Source organism: Stigmatopora nigra, chromosome 11 (assembly GCF_051989575.1).
Source record: "Stigmatopora nigra isolate UIUO_SnigA chromosome 11, RoL_Snig_1.1, whole genome shotgun sequence".
Lineage (NCBI taxonomy): Eukaryota > Metazoa > Chordata > Actinopteri > Syngnathiformes > Syngnathidae > Stigmatopora > Stigmatopora nigra.
The window spans coordinates 9,876,689-9,899,718 of NC_135518.1; the positions used below are offsets into that span (position 1 = coordinate 9,876,689).

The window sequence follows — 23,030 nt, forward strand, 5'->3', positions numbered from 1 at the left end:
ATGGGTTAAACCATGGATGCTTTAAAAACGTTCCATGGCTGAGTCCTATTGAGGGTGGAAAATACTGAATAATCAGTAAATTTTCTTCAAAATTCAAGATTGAGAAAACGGTAGGAAAACCTAGCCATGTTTCCTGTAACATCCTCACGTGAATTCTGCCACTATCATTCACACACAGCAGAAGCAAAACCTCTTAAACCATGAATGGGACCATTCATATGCAATATTGCACTCAAATGTACAGAGTTGCAAGTTTGATAAACACTTTTCAAATAACAAAAAAAAAAATCATCTTAACTTAAAGCACATTTTAGGTTTAGCATAATATTATCTACAAAGTACACAAACCAGGGAATTGTGGCAGTTCTAGAACAACCTGCTCTTTGGTGTCCCTTGATTTACACAGTCTTAATTAAAAAGGAAATTGAGCCGACAATATAAACCAGTTCAGTTTGACAGCACTGCGATATATGCACACTTAATAATCACAGTGCCAAGCCTAGCAGTATACTAGACAAAGCTTATTGCCCAAATTAGATTTAAAAACTGTGATTCCAACATTTTGGCTCTAATTGTTTTTATGGCTATTTCAAAACCAACTCACCGCAAAAAAAACAATCATGGGGACAGGTAGAATGTGTGAAAAAAGTGTGTTTTCTCGTGCTAAACCACCCCATTTGGCAACCCTAACTACAGGATTGGGTTGTTTACATATTAGTGAATGTAGTGGTTTTGGTCAGATAAGAGGTGAGTGTTTATGTGTATGGCTGTCAAGGGAAACTGCATTAAAGTGGCTGGAAAATGGCAACATCCTTATTTAATTTCCTTCAAGTATTTCTTTCTCCTATCTATGCCAATGAAGTATAATAATGAGCAGTACATTCCAATTTTATCTTGTCAGATATTTTTCTATTTGAAATATATGGGCTTAGGTAAAGGTAGGCAAGCTGTTTACATGTTCCATTTACATGGTACCAGCTGGGTGAATGTAAGGACACCAGCTGTCCTATGTACCTGATATCAATGTTCCCCAAAGGACGTCACCAATGTTTGGGTTAGGGGTGAGAGTAAGCGATACGGGACTTAACAGCGACGCTCCACTAACAACGGCAATATCAGATCACTCTCGTAGGGATGATGTGTGCCTCTTGTTACTGACTCAGACTGTGTCTTGTCCAGTTGACTAACAAAAGCCATCTCTTGGGTTGCATGCTACCCTACGCAGCAAAAGGTCAGTGACTCACCGTCCTTGCGGTGGTACGTGATCTCCACCTTGCGCTCCTCGGAGCCCTGCAGAGCCAAGGATACCTGGCTGATGGCCTCCTGTTCCGTCTGGTCGCCGTGGAGGAACTCGCAGGTGCATGGCTTCTGCATGATGTCCGGCCTGGAGAAGCCCGTCATTTCACAAAAGCCGTCGTTGCAGTATATGATTGCACAGTTTTCCACCCTGGCATTGGCTATCACAAATTTACGGTCTGCGGGGGTGAAAAGAAACGTGAGAGCCCAGCTCTGTGCTGCACCTGACCTTGGAGGTGCTGTGTCCAATAGTATAAGTGAGTCACATGAAGGTGTTACTTTCACCTTGGCACTAAAGTATTAACATATTAAAAAGCTAAAAGAGAACAAATCTGAAACATTATCTTTATGCTTCTATTGCAATATATCTAAACCAGTATACTTTGGATTCCTTAATACAACAAAATATAAAAAAACATTCAACATTGGCAAAGGTCAATGCACTTCAAGTGGTACTTACTCTGACCCTCGAATTTCCGGATAATTATCCCAAGAAATGTGTTCTGCGGAGCAACGTGTCCTCTTCTCACCGGCATGTTTACTCGCAGGATATTGCGCACTTTGGCGCAAGAAAAAAAGCCAAATCTCCCTTGGAGAACTTACAGATGTTGCCAGTTCGCGGTGCCCTCTTCCTCCACAAGCATGCTGCGCCCCAGCTGCAGCTCCACGCAGCCTCTCTCCTGCCTTCCTTCACTTTAAATGACCTTCTCACTTGTTTTATCCCGCTTGTATGTAGGAGCAGGTGATGACTTCCTCTCCGACAAGGCGCGCGCACTCGTACGGCTTTGCTCGATTTAATTGTATTTGGCCAAGCATCTCGCATTTAGGGAGGGGGAAAGGGGGAAGGACAAGAAAGGGATCTTGACGTCCTCCGTGGCTGAGTGTGGGCGCGCGTTCGCGGCGACTGGTCGATGATGCGTCCCTGCCTGGTGACGTCTCTCCCAAGGGGGCTTATAGTTGCCTCCACCTCGCTTGGACGACTCCCACTCTGGTGCCGAGGTAGGATTATCTGCGACTGTACATGCATCCCTGAGGGAGGATAAAAAAAGCAAGCAAATGAAAGCAATTAAATGACACATTTTGCATAATACGAGGCTAATTAATGTATTGCGACTGTCAAACTTTTGAAATAGACACACACACACATATATATATATATATATATATATATATATATATATATATATATATATATATATATATATATATATATATATATATATATATATATATATATATATATATATATATATATATATATATATATATATATATATATATATATATATATATATATATATATATATATATATATATATATATATATATATATATATATATATATATATATATATATATATATATATATATATATATATATATATATATATATATATATATATATATATATATATATATATATATATATATATATATATATATATATATATATATATATATATATATATATATATATATATATACACATATATAATATAAAGGGATATCGAGAAAGGCTATAATACCTGCACTTGGCATTCATTTGCTACCAATGACAACATGCAATAGCTGTTAAACACATTTTGGTTCTATATGAAAATGGAAATGTGTCTCATACTATTTTTGCTGTCTTCATCCAGGGAAGCACTATTTTCACCCATACAGGCTGGGGGTTGCAGGAATTCAACCAGAAGGTTTGGTGATCCAGATTAATAACATTAAAGTGGCTCGTTCTCAGATACAAACAGTATGTAGGACTAGCAATACCCTAATGAGTATTCCAAACTCATCATATCAAACATCATACAATGAGGTCATTCCCAGCTGTTAGATTGATTGACTCATTGGCTGTTTTGATCTTATTACCTTAGAAATTTGTTGATGAATGTCAGAGTTTTGGCTATACTACAAGATCCACTCTAACCCCAAACATTAAATATGTCTTTCAAAGCACATTATGTTGACATAAATGGCATTGATTTATGCTCTTCTTCCATGCTAATTGTAATCCATTAGGTTCACAGACGGCTTTTAAATGCAACGTAAAACAAAGTGCACTGAAGTTTTATGTGCCTTGAATTTATAATTGAGTTCTTGCGCAAATCAGTCATTCTTGATATCGGAGTGCAGCTGTTCACTTTTTTGAACCGTCTTTGACTAAGCCCATGTTACTTGATTTATAAATGCCATGTTTAGAACCAGCACATTACAGCTCCAAAGTATAGCAATGTAGTGTGTTTGGCCAGATTTTAAGATATTTTGGCTAATAGTTCTATTTTTTTTTATGACATTTCAATGTACTATTATGGGATCAAACTTCAAACATATTTGTTTATGAGGAAGTAAAATCAACGAATTGATCAATCATTGAATTTGAAAGTAACTCTGTACTAGCTAAGAACCTTTTTTTCCGTTTTCTTTTCACTTCTCCACTTTGTGGTACTTGAGGAACTGTCCATGGTCCTGAAAACGCTGTGATATGAATTATAAGGACACTCCATGTTGCCATCAGTTTTTTTCTTTTACTTTGCAATTGCATTTTAAAATGTAATTGAGTGATTTAACTCCAAGTTTGCTTACATTTGAGGAACTGTCCATGGTCCTGAAAACGCTGTGATATGAATTATAAGGACACTCCATGTTGCCATCAGTTTTTTTCTTTTACTTTGCAATTGCATTTTAAAATGTAATTGAGTGATTTAACTCCAAGTTTGCTTACATTTTAAAGTAAAAAGACAGGTTTTGTTAAATACTCCCAGAAATGGCAAGCTTCCCTGTAAAAATGCTTAGTTACAGTATGAGAGTGGATGGAATTTGTTATTTTCCGCCTCTGGAAACAACACATGTGACCTCACCACAAATTAGTATAATACTTTCATGTTTTGTTTTGTTTTCTACCACCTGATCCGCTGGGGTAACTATGAAATAAATAATGCCTGCTTTCATGAGGTTCAGAATAAAATTAGGATAAAATGTGGCATTAGTGTAGCGCATCAGCCCTGTTTATGAGGTGTTTTCTCTGAGATTCTTGCTTTGTGATTTGTTTTTGTGAGAGCTATACATAAATGATGCATTTTGATTGTAGAATAGAGCTTTTTTTTTCTTTTTTGTAAGTGTTCTCACAAAACACAGTGCTTTAAAACATGATTAAATATATGAAAGAAAATACTGTTCTTTCACTTGGAGATTGTCATGAACATATTTGATACGTAATTGAATAGTTCTGTAATATTTGATGTTATATGTTTTATTATTTATACATTCCGCTTACCCGGTGTCGTAAGTGATTAGCGAGTCAGCCTCACAGCTCTGGGCTCCTGCGTTCGAATCCAGGTCACGTCCATCTGTGTGGAGTTTGCATGTTCTCCTCAGGCCTGTGTAGGTTTCCTTCCGGTTTGGCTTCAGCACCCCCTGCACCCCTAGTGAGGATAAAGTGGTTCAGAAAATGAGATGAGATGTGATACTTTCCACTTCTCAGGAGACTGTGAAAGGGTGTAAAGATGATCTTACCTCATTTGAGTCACGTACAGCCGTGACTGTGAAAGCTGATAGTGCTCAGACTCATATTAGTTTTTAACTGTGTGAGAAAGTGATCTAGCACCGATTATCACCTCGATAAAGTGTAGCTATATATATATATTTTTCTTATTTTTTGTTATATATAGTTGTATGTATCTTTCAACCTTGAAGATTGACCATCCAACTGTTACTTAATCTAAAACGACGACTGCACAAAATATCGTTCTCGTATGTTTCTCACATGTGGAAACATTGTTGATTCGGGCTGGCAGATCTGCTGACTGGTCAAAGTAGAATGTGGCAAAGTGTGGGTGAGGGGTGATATTTACTGAGAGATATACACAAGGGAGAAGCAACCCCCCATAGAGAGTTGTGTGCCTCTGGGTAAACACATCCTTTCCACTTGATCCAGTATGGTTGCTGATTACACTTATGTCCTCTTGCATTCGTTTGAACCTTACGTCTCATTTTGGTCTCCCAGAGCTTTTCAAAAAAAAGAATAAAACGGTTTTTACCCATCACCCAACAGAGCCAAACATATTTTCTCAAATGGGCAGCTAACAAAAATAATGAGTTGGTTAATTCCATAACAGATGGTTGGGCAAGCATTGGAGAAAGGCAATTATTTGTATTCAAAGCTTTAAAACGTTCATTTCCATTGCTGTTTAAAGTTGAAAGGGTAATTTGCTTTGGAGGTGTTTAAAATCATGTGTACGGCATTCAATGTTTGGAGAGTTTCAAGTTAGATACCTGAGAAGACAGTTAATGCAATTTATAGTCAAGAGGATAGGAATTTGGGATCAGCCATGCACTTCACTCAGGAATGCAATTTCCACCATTATGCTGATGCTTCTAGAGCATTTACTCTAATTTAATTCAATCCGATTGCTTCAAGTGAAACAAGATGCAGGAAAAATGGCAGACTTTTTTTTCAATGCCAGACACCTTCACAGTGATATGAGACAGCTTTTGGTGTTCTGTGCATCCATTAGTGATAATAACTCTGTCAGGCTGTCCTCTTTTTGAGGGGTTTCAAAAGAGCTGTGCTCCAGTGAAATAAACTCAGATTTGCACCATCATTATGATGGAATGAAAGCATTACGGTCTGCATAATGGTGTATGTTATAATCATAGTGGGATGTTTGGATTGTCTCTTGTATTCTATAGTGATATATTTTTTAATTTAAAGGGCCTATAGGGGATTTGGGCAACTCTATAGTGCTTAACAAATTAATTAGACTGAAACACAATATAATATATATTCCATTTGTTAGTATGGAAGGATATTTTTAGTGATTTAGATTAATGACATGTACTGTTTTACAAAAACAAAGATTAAAATGTCCACTCTATCACTCAACACATTTTTTTAATGAAATAGTCAAAGAGCCAAAACTATGTTCGTTTTTGTCATCATGCCGCACCATTTAAATTACCATACCTATTCCATAATTGTCATTCCGGCTGAGTGAGTGTATGGATAATGTTTGATCCGGGATAAAAGTCATTCAATTTTAATTCATTATGATAGAAAATTCATGCCCCCCTGTTGTTTCCGCAGGTTTCATTATACATGAATGCACTACCTTACCTCAACTTTCAGGCTTAGAGTATGTTTACAAAAAAGGAAAACAAAACTGCTCATTCATTCACTCTGTCATTCATTCACAACACGTAATCTCTGGGAATCTAGAGCAATTTGAAAAACAGCAGCGGAAAACACAGTGCATGGTCTAATCCAGGTCTCACGACAGTTGCTTCCTCTGTCTGTCTCTCATTCTGTCTTTCACCCCTTCCGCTCGCCTCATGCAAGCTCCGTCAATACACATAGGGCTTACTTATTGTCCATTACAGGTCAGTCTCACCCAATAATCCAGCAATGTGAAACACTAGAGTGCTATTGCTGCTTTTGCTGCGGCTGTGCCTTACCCCATATGCCACTGTACACATTTTTCCACCATCTGTCCTCAATGAGAAAAATAGAGCAAAAAAAAAAAAAAAAAAAGGGGGCCATCCAGCACTTTTGGCTTAGTGACTTAACTATATCATTTAATCTGCAGGAGAGGTCAGTGCTTTGTCCCAACTGGAAACACTAGAGGCGACTAGTGGTGCAAAAGATGTGGAAATTATTACGATTGTTGATATGACATTAAACGACCGCCACGTGCCAGGTAGAGTTGGATTTACCATTATACAAAAATATGGGCGGAGATTTCTTGGGTGGGGATCGGAAATGTCTGAAAAACTAATTCAGTTGGTAACAAAAACTGTCTAGTGTTTAATGAAATGTAGTTGTTTGTCACATATCTGGATATTTGCCAAGTAATGAAAGCTTAAATGTTGTAACCCAATCTAAGGACTGCATGCCAATTGAGCTAAAACCAGAAGGGCTTATATTTTTTTGTATTATGTACTATGTATTATGTCATCGTTTTTCTATGTGGATGTGCAAACTTCCTTTAGAACATCACACAGAACTCTAAAACTCACTTGTGGAAAAAATAGATAACACCTAAATCCTCAGAAAAGATTTAAAGGGCTAGATAAAGCTCAGTAAATGTCAGAATTCAAATTCATGCTCTTTAGTCAATGATAAAAGTATGCATTTTATGAAGCACATTGATGCATAGAGCCACATGGTTTGCCTTGGGACCCTAAATGACTAAATACACTCATCATATTGAGCTTCTCAGGATCATTTTTCTTGCAAGGTCAGAGCACGTGCAGCATCTGCACATTGTAAACAACTGCAAAATCCAGCTGCCGTCTTTACAGAACAGGCACCATATGTCACCACCCACAAATAGGCTTGCAAAGTCACCTGACACTGATCTGCCCCCTTGTGTGGTTTGCTTTGCCAGTTTGGGCCTTTGTCTTGAGTTCTGATTCATCACCCAGTCCTGCGCCAGCTGCAGGACATTCATCCTTTGTTTATTTGTTGAGGGGAAAACAAGTGTGAAAGAAACTCAGCTGTGGGCAGAATGTATTTATAGTTTACACACTCTTGGGTTTGTAGTCATATGTAACTTTTTTTCAAGGTGCAGTAATTTCCCAGCTGTGTAAAGTTTCTCTTTGTTTGTGCCAAGACTGTTATTATTTTTTACATTTTTTCCGAGAGTTCCACCAATCAAAAGCGTAGTTGTGGCATTCTTCAAACTACCGTCATTATAAATTATAAACTGTTATTTGAAGGTAAATATAACAATATGAATCACTTTCTGTACCTTTAAATGTAAAAGGATCTTCTCGTTAGATGGAATTTTTATTTCTAGTCCAACCACAAGCAGTTCTCTGAGCCCATGGCTAAACATCGCAATTACTTATTCAGAAGCACGATGCAAAGGGCACCATCAGTGAACCTTTCCCCATGAGTAACGCATCACTAATATGAATTATTAAAAGCTTGCCAATTAAAAGCCAAGGCCGTCTAAAATCACAACCATTCTGTATCATCTTGATGACCTTCGGATTCGACTCCGTTTTAAACGCCGGCAGCTCTCCATTGTCCTTTACTTGTACTGGTGATGAAATTTTAGTCTTGCGACATAATGGCTTCAGAAGGAAGAATGCATTGCGTTTAATTATAGCACTTGAATTACCAATAGATACTGAAGAGGCACATTCCCCAGACAGCATGGAGAGCACATGAAAATGTCTCAATTTCTTTTAATAACCTTCCTTTGTTCCCCACTCTGTGGAGATGGGGAATATCAGGAGGAGAGCCAGATGTAGATTGTTTCATATTTTATGTATTCATCCCTATAGGAGCAGTATACTGCATAAAATCTTCTTTGTATCACTGGAAAACACTGATATAAACCAAACAGGTCATTCTAACTCTTGACTCGCTCAATGAGGCTCGATGCAGAGAGAAGCTCATTTTATGTTGTCCCCCTTGTGATCTGTTGCTATGGAAACTGATGTACCCCATTGGTGTTCAACTCGCGCTAGTTTCTGGTACAATCATTGTTTTTTTTTTGTGGCAAGTTTACCATTATGTTATTATGTGTCAGCTTCAAAAACGTGGATACATTCAATAACTGTCAACTATGAAATAACTACAAATTATGATTTCAATGAAGTTGTGTAAAAGCCAATTTGTTATGGAAAAAAAGGCATGTTTGAATAACTGTTTGAATAATCCTCTTTATCGACTAAATTTGACACCAGAGAACAAATTGGAGTTCAGTGGAGGTAATGTTGGTTGAAAACAATGGACTAATCATTTATTCAGTTTCTATTTGTGTTATGTGAAATTGAACAGACTGTATGTAAACTTCACATCCCAATATTAAGCGGCATCATAATTAAATACTGCCTTTGCAAAAGATAATGAGTGTGCTGCTGCTTCTCTGTGAATTACAAAGAACACAAAACTTTGATCAAATTCTCCACGTTAGCCGATTGTGTGAAGTAATTTTAAATGAGGCTTCACACTATTGGAAAGAGCTTTTCCTACGATACACATCTCCAAACTTCATGTACAATAACAAACATCATGCGTTTCAATTAACATCTCTTGGACAAGGTCAGTCATAGGTGATCATTGTTATCCCCCTAAAGGGAAAAAAAATGCTGATGCAGACTTTGTATGGTATTCTATTACACTAATGTTGTGACTGTGCAGTACACCTTACACAACAGCCTTGTCTGATGAATGTTTTTAAGCCTTAGCTGATTAGGAGACACTAACCTCAATGATTGCTCTTTGCTGTCTTGCCCGCAAGCAGCTTGCGTGAGAAATTCACGCAAGGACATATACAAACTCCCTAGAGAGTGACCCGTACGGAAATGTGCAAAGTAAGCAAGCGTACGCAAGCTGTCGTGCAACTCATGCTCTACATAATTCTGAAATGTTTAATGACAATAACAGAAGTGGCATTTGGATTCTCTTATAATGAATACTTTTCTTGCATGTTTACTTCCCAGCAAACTGTCAACTTTTCACAAAGGGTCAAGGTCTATCTGTTTACCTCCAATGTAGCTGAGTAAGCATTTTTTTAATGACTATTCCCCCTGCGTTTCTTCTCTGATCCGTATGATCAACCGCTGGCTTTATCAGGGGACGGTGAGACACCAAAATTAAAACAGAGCCCTTTTAATTATTCAAGTTAAGGCGAAAATGAGGAAGCCCTAATTACCCTAGAGGAGGGCGAGCACTGAATGTTTCCGTCCAGTCATTTGGGGTCATACTTGGAGTTCAAACTAGGGGTGATTCATTGAAAATGCCAAAGAGCTGAGCCATCAACTTCATGATGATGTTTTGTGGCTACTAAAAATTGCCTACTTTGGTCAAATATCGACTCCAGTTAAGTTGCTTTTCACCTTTTGTCAAAGTGGTTGACATCTGAGGTCGCCGTCTGGTAAACAATAAGATTTAACCTGACTATTTTATACCACATGCTGCACTATTTGGAATGTCAGAACAACTAAAATATAAGCTGTATCAGAAATTCTGTTCACTTTGTGTTAAACTGCACTATAACAAATTGAAAAAGGGATTAGTACTTTCTTACCTGATTTTGCTGCTTGATAACTTTGTGTGGCGTGGGTAAGGGAGCCATGTGACCTGTCTGTTGCTCACATAGGCTTGTTTTTCTGCTTGATTGACAGAACTGATTGCACACTTGGTTGTAAATTGTATCCAAAATATTTCGACAAGTTCATTGGGTTCAGTAGAAAATAGTAGTGGAAGTCATTCTATTTGCATTTTCACTGTTCATGGTTTATTTTTGATTGGCAGATGATACTATATTAAGATGTATAGTTTATATTCTGAAAGAGGGATCCTCAATGTTGATTATGAGTTTAATGGTTATAGGGAGGAACCAGTGTTTCAAAAAATAGATCACTCCTGACACTTAGTGGGCAATCGGACAAACTACATGATAAAGTGCTGTTTTTTTGTTTTTTTTTTAAAGACCATTTTCATAACAGACAAATTAGACCCAAAGCTTTGGGATATGTCCAGTGATGACCAATGTTGACTGAAGGGGATGATGAACATTTGTTAATTCAATTGAATGTCCTCTTAAAAGTTTAAATATTACTTGAAACCATTCATCTATAAAAAATAATAATATAAAATAGGCTACAAACACAATGTATTTATGTCCCTAGGAGACACCTAAGAAATATCAGTTGTGATCTTAAAATGAGTATTAGATTTAAACATAAAAGAACACCCCCAAAACAGACAATTAACTGTATGAAAAAACTGTAGGAATGGAGATAATATTGAACACATTGTAGAATACATGACAAAAAGAAAAATTGATGGCGGATGAATCAAAACTGGATTGGAAGGAGGAGAGAGCTATGATTGGATGGACAAACAGACAGAGATACAGATAAATGGCTAGGCGAATAGACCAAGTGAGTTACTGGGAAGATAGATAGGATGATGGATAGAAAGACAAACAGATGTGGGTGTGCACTGATGGAAAGGTGAAAGACAAAAAAAGGCTGGATTCATAAATCTATGTAAGAATGGATTCATGGATAGCTGACAGATGAGGCAACTCGACAAACGGAAAGGGTGGATAAATTGATGGACAGACAAACAGATGGTGTCGATTAGACAAGTGAATTTTCACCGATGGACCATGAGCGCCATCTAACTGGTGCTGATGCTACTGTCAAGAAAAGTATCATTTGCAGTATTAATTTCTTACCACTAGGTGACGACAAGGCCCCAGATTTTTATTTACCTGAGTATGAGAAGCAGGCCCAAGTATCTTTAAATGAGGGGAGGAGAAAATGGACGTTGGTTAAAAAATAAAAAGATTTCAGGTTTAAGCAGCTTTAAGACAACTGGACAAAAAGACTGACACCATTGAGCCGATGATACATGAAGCTCCTCGGCGACGAGGGAAGACGGACGGTGTTAAAAGTCATCCTTAAGTGTGGCAGGGCGGCAAGAAAGTAGTTCTTGGCGCCACACCTATGTAACATTCATACCATTTAAATTATGAATCACAGTAAGGAGAGCTCTGTGTTCAAAGCTGATGAATATTTAAAGGATGGAGTATACAGATCATCATATTGGCAGCAGGAATATTAATGTCCTCCTCCCCAAGTCTGATTAGAGGTTAAGTCGAATGCAAACTGCATAATTCATTTTCATTCTTGCATTTTTTTTAGTTCCTTTTTGATTGGGCTTATTGTCTCAGGTGTCATAACTTAGCAAGGGGACTTTGAATACGATGAAAATTTGGATCGGATGAGTGTTTTTAGGAGGAACTTTAAGTATATTGCTCACTCATGAAGTCACAACATTACTGACATTCCTCAGCAAAGTCTCAGTTGTCTTTGGTTCATCATGTGGTGCCGTATCAGCTCTCTGGTGGAATGCACCTTATTTCAGGGAGAGAACGGGGGAGCCGGCGCAGGTGAGAATGTCTAACGGAAAGAAATCAATATGATGTAAATTATTAAGAGCTCAGGAATGCATCTGACCCCTACTGTCTTGCAGCAGGCTGGGCTCTGAAGGCTGGCAGGTGGACGCGAGCATGGACTCCCCCTCTAACACTCATTAGTGGCTGGGAGCCGAGGCTCCTTCCGAGTGGAAAGGCAAGGATCACAGCGGGGAAGTGATGGCCCAGGCCTCTCGCAGCCCGGCTCAGCCTTCGCTCAGGCTCTGCCAGCCTTTCCCTGGAAGCTCATTAGTAAGTGCACTGATGCATAAGAGCTCGTCATTAGTGCCGTATCCCCCTCCCACCCGAGTCCGTATTTCATCGAACGCTCCCCCCCCGACACCGTGTGTGATCCTCAAGACCGGTGGCGTTACTGGTTTTTAGAGACATCCACTTTCCAGCCGTCTAGAGAGTCTAGACGTACAGTACGGCTATGCTACGTTTTATTTAATATACGAGGCGGGAGTAGTGCAGGAAGTGATGTTTCAATTTGGAGTCCTCAGAATTGAGTTCACAGAGAGCTTTCCAAAGCGTAGAGTAAACATTAGTTCTTGACCAAGACTTTAGATCAACGCACCTTTTTCTTCCACCCTGGTTGGGGTTTGATGTGGGGTATTTGCTTTTGCTCCTGGCCAGATCCCCTCAGCACCTGATAGCCGCCCAGGCTCGGAGTAAATAAGATCCCGGGCCTAGGTCTCGTTTGGGGCTGCTGGGCAAATAAGCTCTCTGGTGTGTGTAGTGTGCCTGGCAGCATGGTGAACACTAGTGTGAAGGCCTCCAGAGACACCCTTCCTCCTCTTCTATATCTGGCTTATGCACTCACACAAACACACACACATGCGCATGCATTCAGTGTATGATCAGAATTGACTGGGTATCTGTTTTTTCTTTCTTTCTGTAAAAAAAAAAGAAATATATTGCATTTTAGGTGCACAAATGAAGGCAATACAAATATAACTAATGTCAGAAATTCTGCCTGAATGATTTTCTTAATAACAGATGGATTTTTTTTGTATAACTGTTATTGCTTTCCTTTACAGAGTTTGCTTGTTGTCCTTGTTTATTCTGTATTGCCTTTTTCTGTGCTTTTCTCCTACCTTCTAAAAAAACACTATTCTGTAGTTTTATTCTTGTGTTCCTACAGAAGTTTATTCTCTATTTTTTTAACTTTCATGTGGACAAGAAGCACTCAGATAATGCAAAGTAATTAAAGTGTTGGAACATCACATTGCTTAAAGCACTTGTCTCAGTGGAACACTTTGGCTTTTAGTTCGTCTTTTAACGTCAATAAGATAAATGATAATGATCGCACCTGTAATGACGTGATTGTGTTCCTGATGATAATCTTCCGAGCTTGCAAACAAATGGATTTCATATAGTACCGAAAGATTAAACAATTTACCACCTGATGTCGCCATGACTTATTAAAACCAAGAGTGGCCACATGAGACTGGCAAAAAAATTGTCATTGTTTATATTGTTCAACCTACATAATGAGAAACTTAATGTTTTAGTACTGTGTACTACAGTGTGCAAGTTTCACAGCAAAAATTCTACTATTCTGTTGTATCAAATATAATTTAAAACAACAAAATACACTATTAGGAAAAGCCTTTATTTACAATATCGATTCAGAAGTCGGATTATTATTTTCACATTAACCAGGTCACTACAATTCCATCCATCATCCATCCAACCGTCCACAAATCGAACCCAGGCTACAACAAACACCAAGAGGGTTCTTAAACTTGAATTATTAAAAAAAAAACTCACTTTGCATTTGTCACAGTGGGAAGCCTCTTAAAATTCCACCATTGCGTTACAAATCTCAATTAGGCAAATTAAACAGGCAAGTCTAGGAGGAGCTGTATTAATAATACTTACGTAGGGATATTCCATTTTTTATTGAAGCGTGATATTTGATTGTGCTCCTGTACCTAATATTTTGGCTGAGTGCATACACTGTTGACATACCAGATAAGTAGATATGCCCCACGGTGTCACTCAGCCACTATAACGAGGGAGTCGCCTTTGTGAAAGTTTACTGAGTCAAATCTCGTGGTCTTAATGTGATGTGGCGCAATCCATGCTGGATACCCTGCTGCCAATTAATCCAGGTTGTAACTCTCAGACTCCTGCTGACCGATTCACATCCTTTGTTGATAGTTTTTGGCTCCTGGATCTTCCAAGCTCCTTGTTAGAGGCAAAGCTTCACAAGAAACCCACCACCTTTTTCTGCCCTGTCATATTGTTCCTAGGTTGCCGGCAATTAGTTAAACCAGGCGGGCTGAGAAATGACAAGATGGGGGCCCGCCGATTGCAAACGCACGTGTATTATTGGCTCACATGCCCGCTGAAAGCTCCTACAATGTTTGTTAACCCTGAGGGTCAACACTGATTCACTAGTCTAGGAAAGAAAACAAGATTTATGTAGCACAAATCAATAGCCTGTCCGACTTTTACCACTCTGGAGTGGAGAAAGCAGGCACTTCTCTCTATTCGTCTAACGTGACACTAATGTGTTTTTATTTCAGTTTAACCCGGCAAATGATGAATCGGTCGGAGGGAGACAGTGAGAGGCAAAGCGCCCTTGATTGGTGGCGGAACACGAGGCAACACGCCGAGGCTGATGCAGCGACGTGTCGTGAAGGCAATGGCCGATCAGTCTTTGGGTATCCTGCTGGGAGTTGTTTGTCCACTCTTTGAATACAAACGGCAATTTACATCCCGGCGTCTGACGGTGAATCAAATAAACTAATGACGCCGTCCTTAAGTGCTGATCCCATTCAGCGCCTCCCTAAGTAAATTAGACCCAATTCACTCGCTCGAGTTCTCTTCCTTCAGGCAGTTTTCATTCACTGAGGTCCTTTTTCATTCTAGGCGCCACCGGCTCTGATGTTATTGTGGGAATCTTAAGAGACAAGCATTCAAGCTAATGCCATTGTCCGTCAAAGCACCAAAAGGAGTCAATGCTGGCAGTCAAGCATTCATGCAAAAAATATGGTGTGAATGTTTGTCTCTCGGTATACGGACATTCTCAATAGTGTTGTTGTGAATGCCATTTTGGGCAATTAGCAATTACACTATTTTGCATTAAGAATTGATTAATTAAAGCTGGGAAAAACACTCACCCGTTACAACTATTTTGACATGCGCCAGTTTTGGAAATTTGCTTCTTTTATCTTTATCTGTGGAGAAACCATCCCGGTTGCATTTATAAAAAAAAAATAAAATGGTAGAGATATACGTATTAAAAGAAAAAAACTCACCACTGCTGACTGTTAGTTCCATTACACAAAGTGTCACATCCATGTAGTCACTTCTATCTTGGATAATACTGAACAATTGCATCAGTTCACTTCTGATCCACTATTATCGAACATCTGTCGTATTCTGAAAAAGTATAAAATACATACACATCTTTGAACTGTGGGTGTGAAACACTGTCATTAAAACCGAGCAAAAATTAAGCCGATAACTAGAAATATTGTCCTCATCACTCACTTGTTGCCAATGACGGCTTCATACGTCAAATCTAGATCTTCACCTGGAAAACTGGCAAAAAAAACATAGTTAAATCCACGGCATTGTTGCAATTTCAGTTTTCTTGTCTACCAAACACTAAAGGACACGTACCTGGCGGGAACATGCTGTGGAGTTAATACACGTACAGTCGGGAGCCTCCTTTTACAAGCTGGCAGGCCAATAATGTAAAAAGTGTTTCATGTCTCCCCTGCTTACGCTGCTTAGAGGGGCAAATTGGAAAGTGACGAGAGTGACAAGTAGTGTTGTGTGAGCATTGAGAAGCGGGCACAATGGAAGAACCCAGCTGGCTGCCAAGCTCTATTTCAAGGGTTGCATTCCAATTGATTAGGGTGCTTGTGAAACAAATGCCGCTGACAGAAACGAGCCTACGACCATGGCAACTACCGGGCACTGTGCCAGCTACTCGGTCTTTTGCTTGCAGTGCTCTCACTTACTCTAATTCACACATTAGTGACACATTAAGGACACCCACAATGCGGCCACCGGGAGTACTGTTGCTCTGATGTCTGTTGTGCATGTGTTTGGATTGGGAGTGTAATTGTATGTTGGACTTGAAATCAATTCCAAGACACACCAAATCAAACCCCCTCTATTTCTCAAATGCTTGGAGGAATACTTGATCCAATTGCCAACGAGTACGCTGAAACATGACACGGAACGCCTGACAATATGCAACAAGTTCAATATTATATTATATTATTATATATGTATATAATCGGAGTTCCCTGAGTAAATCCACAGAACTGAATATATATACTTAATGGTCTTGCTGGTAGGTGTAATTGAACGTGTTTGAGTGTTAATGTTGTCATATTGTCTGAATTTTCACCCTCAATCCGAATCCTCCCCCTTATTGCAAAGTGAAGATGAGATTTGTATGAAGAGTCTAAGTGCGGGTTATTGTTGTGGAAAAATTAAAGCATATGCACAATTTGCATTTTAATGAGCAAGCGATCGAGTATAAAACAAACTGTTGAACAGCAACTCTCACAAATAAAGCCCAGGCTTAATTAAACCAGTCGGATGTATCATCAACACGTACTCAGCCACATTTGTAGATCATTATTTCATGTAAAACACTGGAAGGCACTTTTATTTTGGTTCGGTCTATAATATGCAGTGGCGCACCATTGTGTTGTTTGGAAAATCAGCTTTGATTTTAACATACGGGAGTCAGTCATGCATAAAATGTATGCATGGACGATGCAAAGGCTTGCGCTAAACAAAATGCTGTTCAATTAAAAGGGAAATAATAGCATTCTATATAATGGAGGATACCTGTGCATACATAAACTGACAAAAAGCCATAATGGCTTATTCAGTCCCGCTATGTAATTTACTTAATGTGTTTCCCCTTGCTCTTTAAAACACTTGCCCATTCAAATTTGCCATCATAATCTCCGTGACAGAGGACATTAATTATGTTCCTTGGCTCATTGCTGTTTCTTCACAACATCTTTGATTAAAATTTCACACGTTGTAATGATGTATGTGCTTCCGAAGCTGTGAAATATACTATGCAAGTGTGTATTCTTATTGTTTTCAAGTTTTGCCATTAAAAATGGTGCTTTCCTCATTTGATAGCATCAACTGGTGTCATTTTTTATTATTTAAATAAGGTTGAGTGATCAGTTATGTTTTTTGTTTTCTTTTATTATAGGTACAGTCTTTAGCTATGCAAAGAAATACAAATCCCACTATAACTGATAGAAAAAAGTGCTTGAGGAAAGGCTTTATTTACATTTTCACCGCAATATATCTTATCTACTCGTTAATTAGAATTTTGTGCAAATGTGAGCTCCAACAAGGAAGCAACTTCTCTCCAGACGTGGGTTTAAATTTCATGTTTGGGAAGTTTAATTAAGCAATAGATTATGTTTTGAAAGGTGCATTCACTTTAATGAATCCCAAAAGAGCATAGATAAACTCTGCGATGGTATCAAAGCATTCATCTCTTTAATGGATGCAAAAATTGGGGATGCAAATAGCTTGGCGCCTTGAGTTTTATTGCTCACGGGAATAGTAACGTGACACTTATGTAACCTACATGATACATAAACTTTCAATTTTTAACTAATGGCTGGCCAATTTAGGTACACAACATGAAATGCTGAAAAACTTTCATTTTAATTACAGTTGATTAGTAGCATTAAATGGGACTTCTTTTAGGCAAGTCTGCAGTAATTAAAGCCCAAAATTACAGTTTGACAATATTGTCAGTATGGCAAGTAATCAGTATAACAGCTTCTCTGTTGTTGCCATGGAGATCATCTTTAGAGGGCTATATCTGGAGTATTGTTAGGCCATCCTGGATGCCTGTGATTTTGTATTGCGTTAATATTGTGATGGTATGACTTTTCAAATCTATATCTATATATCACTATATAGATAAATAAGGATGTAAATTGAATGAAGGGATATGTACACTAAAAGCATAAATAAAGGTCTTTAGCCAGTAAAACAATCAGAATTTAGCCACACAGGACTTTAAGTCTCAGGGTTCGATGCTGGTAAAGAGTAAAAATTGCGACAATTTTAAGAATGCATTCATTCAGGAAGACTCCATCTTCAGCACATCATTTTGAAGAAATAAAAATTCCTTCACTGTGTCTCAAATGGGTTGGTTTTAAAGCTTCTATTTACTATGAACAACCTCCATTCGTCTTAGTTTTATTAGATTGTTAAAAAGTTCCCGTTTTATTGACACGGATCCAAAAAGTTTTAATGGCTGCAAATTGGCTGTCAAATAACACATGATTTTCATCAGAAAACATATATATACTTACTTCAACATAGTGTATTGGCAAAATACCAATTACTTGGGAAACCTTGACTATGCACAGGTCCACCACACACCGCTTTCAAGCTGATTTAAAACACATTTTCCGATTCCCACCTTATGAAGGAGTGACCCACGTTTTGAAGATAAATATATGGCGGTCTGCCCAGCCATCTTTTTCAAAAGGATGTTTGCCTGTGCCTCACTATTGTGCATCGGCGAAAGCACTCCTGAGCCAGTGAACCCTGGCGCGTGGTGTGATGGAGGAGTACTACGTGCCCGACTAGCCCCTCTGCAAAGCCGGCTGTTGTTTATCCCCGTAATGTCCATTTTATTGGGAATCTCAGCGAGCCTTCACACTCCATGCTGTGCTCAGCAGTGTGGAGAAGCCAGCGCCGGCAGAGTGGTGGTCAGCGCCTGTCAATCACAATCACAAGGATCAGTTGGCAGCCATCAAGCCGGAGATGCCGAACCAATATGTTGCCCGTTTTCCATCTTTTTGTGTTTGCGCTAACACAACAGGACACCTTACTGCTGGCTATTCATTCCATTGCCCTCATATTTAACATATTGTCACGAAGCTGAGAAACAAATGCATGGCGGTGTAGGAAATGAGGACAAAATATATTATTTTGATACCCGAGGGAGGATGTGTGCTGCTGTCTTTGTACTGGAGCCCATAACGAAGAGGTCTATGCCGGCAAAGAGAGCAGTCAGGGGTGATGAAACCAAATATGACAATATATCCCGCTCGCTGTAAAACAAACAGAAAACATTGATTATATCATCTTTACTGACACCTGCGGATCGAAGTGTGCTGCTGTGTTTACCTGACATGGTGTAAACAGTACTTGGGCCGGACACTTATCTGCATTTCATTTGGTGTCTTTGCCCCGGCATATCTTCATCTCTGACCTGTTCTACCTGGTAATTTTCTCCATCACATTCAGAGCAGAGCTTCCGACTGTCAGCTTCATTACAGCCAATATCTTAAATCACCTCTCGTGCTTTTCGCAACAGTTTGAGGCCCGCTCTCCTCTGAACGACAGTCATTTAGATGTTCCTGCGCTGATTGCGAGTGCAGGTGGTAATACATTAAGGGACTGAGACAGCCAGTGGCACAGCGCTGGAAGACCTTTATCCATTTGCGCTAAGTTTCTCCTTATATTCGGAGGCATGCGTTCTAATTAGGGAAATGATTTGGACTGTGGCCGTATTCATATGGGACGGCTCACTTTAAGTTGTCCAACGAGGTTATTTTACATCACATATACTACTCAAGCGGGTCGATAGATGATGGTGAGGTTGAGGGAATTTCGAGATGAAATCGTACATTAATGAAAGCAGAGAAAGGCTAGATTTGCGTTTGATGCCATTTTTTCCTCGACGTATTTTAAATGGACATCATGGCCGGTTTTGTATCGGGTATCCAAAACTTTGAACTCCTGAATTCCCGACCCAAATTTGATTTTCCTCATCATCAAAAACATTTAAAGGCCATTTAATGTAAAATCAGAGTTTTGATTTCAAATAAAGTACTTCATCCATATGTACCATTTCATATTTTTTGTAGTGGGTGTTCAAATAGTCCAAATGCATTGCTTCCTCAGTGCTTTGTTGTCACCCGCTTGCCAAAAACAATGGCCTCACATGACTCCTCCCAAAAAGGGCCTCATTCAAAGTGAAAAGTATTACCGAGGGAGTGGACATCTTGTTGGTATGCAGAAGACATTTCACTTGCCTCACCAGACAACAAAAACACGCTTTAGTTGACACACCAACCAAGCCATAAATATGGAGAGCCCACAGATGAAATTAGAACTAAAGTAAAACATCAATAACAAACTAAATCCAAGCAGTCTGATTTTGGTTGCGCCTCATTTTGTATTCGAATTCAGCTGCCAAAAACAATGTATAAAAAGAATTGTCAGGATGAGAGTAACACTTATTCCATGTCCAAGTGAGCAATTGTATCGTAGTGAGTTTTACCTCTCAATGATGAGCTCTTCTTGCAGGTAAAGCTTCAAAAAGCCCCCTGGTCTATTTCCATTCTAGCTTCCAGCGGTGTGAGTGGTATGACAGCCTCTTGGGGCGAAGGGATTATCGAGATCAGGCCTCCCCCAGCTCTACGCCTCTGGCCTAGCCCGTCAAACCGGCCCAGTCGGTGCCACTAGCCCCCGCCTCCCCCCCTAGTGCCTTACAGAAGAGCCCACCAGGCGCACAGAGAGCAAAGAGGCACCGGGGACCCCTCTAATTGTCCATGCTCTGGGCAGCTCTCGGGCAAGCCAGCATGAAGAAGGCTGCACGGTCTCCAGGCTGCTCGACGCTTGGAGATGCTACGGACGATACATCTGCTCTCGGGCTTTGTATTTCTTAAACTGAAGATGGAAATGAAGATTTTTTTTCTTTTTAAGAAAGTGTACCCAGGCTAGTCTAGTCTAGAGTTACTTTGAGGTCACATTTCTGATGTCTTAAAAGGGTTAAATAGATGAATGACTTAAATATGAGGCGAGGAGAATTTATAGTCTTTACTGAATTAAAATTGTAGGTTTTTGTTATGTGGTTGAAAATTTAGAATTGTAATATTCAACATTCATTCATTTTCTGAACTGCTTATCCTTATGAGGTCGAGGGGGGTGCTAGAGATTATCCCAGCTAATCAGTGGCCATCCAATCACAGGGCACAAGCACAGGGATAATAATTCACACTCACAGTGGGCGATTTAGTGTTCAATCAACCCACCCTCCATGTTTCTAAGATGTGGGAGGAAGCTGTAGTACCCGGAGAAATCCCACGCAAGCCCGAAGAGAATATGCAAACTCCACACAGGGAGACCGACCTGGGATCAAACCCTCGACCCCAGAACTGTGAGGGCGATGCACTAACAACTCCTCCCCCACCCCACCTATACATCATTCTATTATAGCAAAACTAATATTGCCAGTAAATGAATTTCATAACAAGACTGTATTCCAGAGCCACCCGCCACGCTAGACGCTTGACTTGAAGCAGGCGGGAAGGCGTATCGAAAATCATATTCACTTTGACATACTCTATTTGTTGCACGTTTGTTATTCACCTGCCTTGTGTACGAGCGTTCGCTGATATGTGCACACATGAAGGCCATCAGGCTTGACAAGCGGTGTTTAAGAGCGCCTACTGATTTCAAGAAAGAATTATATTGTTTATGGAGTTGGAAGATGACAACGCAGTAGTGTGACAAGACAGCTGTGGCAATCAGGACTGCATGATCAACCAAATGGAACTAAAAGCAATTATGAAGCGCAATAACATTTATGTATGCATAAAGTTTTAAAGATTGACAAATGATCGTAATTACCGCAAACGCTTCAGCCCGGCATTAGCGACGTCGTTTTCAGCAACCTCCTTAGCGGTCCAATTAAAATCATTTCCTTTTTTTCTGAAGGAACATCAACAATATGTTGTGCGTGTGTGGTGTGGAAGCCCATGTGAGATCTCAACTGTTTCGTAGGTGAGTAAAATGATTTAAATTGTTTTCACAAATAGGCACTGAGCTGTTTTTACATTATGGGATTTCAGAAAATTTTCGAATGCTTTGGGACAAGATTTTCTTTTGTTCTTTAAATTATTGATTTGTTTTGAGGAGAACTAATAACTTTCCTGTGGAAATACTGAACAAATCTATAATGTGCACATGGTCATGTCGACCATTTGTGACTGTACAAAAGCAAGCGAGACACTGGTACCTATCTGGATGGCGGCAGGGTAATTATTGTGCGCGCGTAATAAAATTCTCTTTTCATAAGGTCAGTCCCAAAGTGTAATTAAAAACGGCATTATAGATTATTTTGATTGAAGCCATTAAAGCCAAAAGCAAAACGTAATTAAATGGGGCTACTAATAACAGTGTTGATCAACAGCATTTGTTTTGAAAATGGGGGATTTGCAGGCCTCCTTTCCCCCGACATTGCAAACACATGCTTTCATTTTGGCACCATTTTCTTGAACTGTTCTTAGCGAGTGGAAGTTTGAATGGGATTTAACGAAATCTTTATCTGTTAGTAAGGAGCTCCATTTGAATTATTATCTTTGTCCATTTGCTGAATTAATGAATCGTTACCATTGGCAAAACCGGTTTGTAATTTTGCTAAATTGGCCACCTTATCAGCAAGCAAAGACTTGGGATTATCAGCGTCTTGACCACGTGGACTGTGCCAAATTCCTTGTGGATGTACGTCTGTTCCCTGCACAAAGCCAAAATGAGATAATAACGGGAGGTTAAACTCCACAATTTTCTCTTAAAAGATGTACTAAGGAGAGCTACTGCACAAATGTGCCGCCGCTTTATGAGGGAAATAAGACCGACGGGGTCTGCGGGGCATTAACATCCACTTGACTTTGAGAGCAACCCATTTGAGCGGCCAACACATACATGTGGCTGACACATCAACTGTGTTGATCTCTGCAATTGTGTCGGCTACCTGAATTCAGA

At 39.4% G+C, this 23,030-nt stretch overlaps 1 protein-coding gene and 1 long non-coding RNA gene across 2 annotated transcripts in view; both read right to left on the reverse strand.

The window, feature by feature from the left end:
• The window catches only part of kcnh7b (potassium channel, voltage gated eag related subfamily H, member 7b), a 30,023-nt gene extending 25,312 nt beyond the window's left edge, over positions 1 to 4,711 (reverse strand). Inside the window, exons 1-3 of the mRNA XM_077728234.1 lie at positions 4,568 to 4,711; positions 1,757 to 2,325; positions 1,245 to 1,475 (exon numbers count right to left, since the gene is read on the reverse strand). Coding sequence (XP_077584360.1) covers positions 1,245 to 1,475; positions 1,757 to 1,832 — 307 coding nt within the window. The 5' untranslated portion in view covers positions 1,833 to 2,325; positions 4,568 to 4,711. The remainder of the gene's footprint in view (positions 1 to 1,244; positions 1,476 to 1,756; positions 2,326 to 4,567) is intronic.
• A 13,593-nt stretch (positions 4,712 to 18,304) lies between these two features.
• Positions 18,305 to 20,699, reverse strand: LOC144204375 (uncharacterized). The gene is made up of 4 exons (XR_013327882.1): positions 20,545 to 20,699; positions 19,386 to 20,453; positions 19,195 to 19,309; positions 18,305 to 18,972 (listed from the first exon to the last, which is right to left on the reverse strand). It is a non-coding gene; the product is annotated as an uncharacterized LOC144204375 (long non-coding RNA).
• Positions 20,700 to 23,030: the final 2,331 nt, after the last annotated feature.